At 55.4% G+C, this 2,134-nt stretch overlaps 1 protein-coding gene across 2 annotated transcripts in view; it reads left to right on the forward strand.

Moving 5' to 3' along the window:
• Positions 1–984, forward strand: part of BMP4 (bone morphogenetic protein 4) — a 3,074-nt gene extending 2,090 nt beyond the window's left edge. For both annotated transcript variants that reach the window (XM_035890740.1, XM_035890739.1), the window contains one exon: positions 143–984. In XM_035890740.1, the coding sequence (XP_035746633.1) occupies positions 143–984 (842 nt within the window). The remainder of the gene's footprint in view (positions 1–142) is intronic.
• Positions 985–2,134: the final 1,150 nt, after the last annotated feature.

Here is a 2,134-nt window from a genome sequence, read left to right on the forward strand (position 1 = left end):
CGCGGAAGTGCCGGCGCCTGCCAGGCAGGTGAAGCGTGGGTGCGTGCGGTGGCTGCGCCGGGGGCGGTGGCTGGGTGTCCTGAGGCTGATGTGCTCTTGTTTGCTTTTTGTACCGCTTCCTCCCCGCCCTGCTCCCCTCCAGAGCACCTGGAGAGCGTCCCGGGTCCCAGCGAGGCGCCCCGGATCCGCTTTGTCTTCAACCTCAGCAGCGTCCCGGAAAACGAGGTGATCTCCTCGGCGGAGCTGCGGCTGTACCGGGAGCAGGTGGAGGAGCCGAGCGCGGCGTGGGAGAGGGGCTTCCACCGGATAAACATTTACGAAGTGATGAAGCCGCTGTCGGAGCGCGCTCAGGCCATTACGCGCCTGTTGGACACGCGTCTGGTGCACCACAACGTGACGCGCTGGGAGACCTTTGATGTGAGCCCGGCTGTGATCCGGTGGACCAAGGACAAGCAACCGAACCACGGGCTGGTGATCGAGGTGACCCACCTCCACCATGCACAGACTCATCAGGGCAAACACGTCAGGATTAGCCGATCTTTACCTCAAGGGCGCGGGGACTGGGCTCAGCTCAGGCCGCTCCTGGTCACTTTTGGGCACGATGGGCGAGGCCACGCGCTGACCCGCAGAGCCCGCCGGAGCCCCAAGCACCAGCGTTCCCGCAAGAACAAAAAAAACTGCCGCCGCCATGCCCTCTATGTGGATTTCAGCGACGTGGGCTGGAACGACTGGATCGTGGCGCCCCCGGGGTACCAGGCGTTTTACTGCCACGGGGACTGCCCCTTCCCTCTGGCCGACCACCTCAACTCCACGAACCACGCCATCGTGCAGACGCTGGTGAACTCTGTGAACTCCAGCATCCCCAAGGCCTGCTGCGTGCCCACGGAGCTGAGCGCCATCTCCATGCTCTACCTGGATGAGTATGACAAGGTGGTCCTGAAAAACTACCAGGAGATGGTGGTGGAGGGGTGCGGGTGCCGCTGACCCCCTTCCCCGCCGCCCTCTCCTCCCCTTCTCTCTCCCTCCCGTCCCACCCCAGAACTGCTTGCTATAGCTGGACTCTTCTCTAAACTAAACGTTCACCTTGACCTTATTTATGACTTTATGTGCAAATGTTTTTGACAATAATGATCATATATTTTGACAAAATATATTTATAACTACATATTAAAAGAAAAAAATAAAATGAGTCATTATTTTAAAGGTAAATGCATTTTGTGTCTCGCCTCTCAGGGTGCTGCTGAGGCTGTGCTGGCTGGGAGTGCAGCAGGGAATAGATCTCCCCTACTTATCTTCTCCTCCCACCCCTGCTTTCCCCCCCACCCCTTTTCCCCCTTAAAGGCTTTGCAAATTTTAGTCTTTCTATTTCTCGCCGAGGTACCGCGGATCCCCCTGTGCTGGGGCTGCGCCACGTGGGAGATGAGGGTCCCTGGAGATTAAAGAGCTGCTTCTCCCGGCCGCTGGGAATAGAGCCGACCTTGCTAACCTGGCCCAAGCCTTTGCAAAGCAACCCACCAAAAATGCATTTGAAAAGAAGGTGAAGGTTTACCTGAGGGCTTTATGCTAAACCCGACGGGTTTTATACCCTTCGTCCATCTTCAGGATTCCCCAGGTTTTAAAACTATTAACATTTCCCCCCTTACCCTCCTCCCCTCCCCACTGGAGATTGGCTTCTTTGGGAAGCTTCAAAGGTTTGCACGGGTCCTTTGAAGATCAAATCGCCCCATTACAATGCCAAAAAAAAAAAAAAAAAAAAAGATATCTGAAGCAGTTAAATGTGTTGGCTAATAGCTACCTGTGCTGTGTCCTCTCCAAGTTGCTTCCGAGCAGGTACAGTCGGAAGTGTCTAGGGCCTGAAATCCCTGCCTCAAACGTGTTGGAGGGACTGTGTTTGGCTTGGAAAACAGGGAGCTGCGCCCTGGGCTGGGTGGCATGGCGGGGTGTGTGCCTGGGGCTCGTGTTCTCAGCGACGGTGGGAGTGGGAAGGGAGGGGAGCAGGGTGAGGGTGCATGATGCTTTTTCTTTTTTTTTTTTTTTTTTTTTTCCCCTTTAATGACTGAAGCTTTCCAGCCCTCTGAAAGGGGCAGCTTAGTTGAAACCAATAAAAACTGGAGCAGAAAGCTTGCCAAAAGCC

This window comes from Egretta garzetta, unplaced genomic scaffold (assembly GCF_000687185.1).
Source record: "Egretta garzetta isolate BGI_Z169 unplaced genomic scaffold, ASM68718v1 scaffold3, whole genome shotgun sequence".
Classification (NCBI taxonomy): domain Eukaryota; kingdom Metazoa; phylum Chordata; class Aves; order Pelecaniformes; family Ardeidae; genus Egretta; species Egretta garzetta.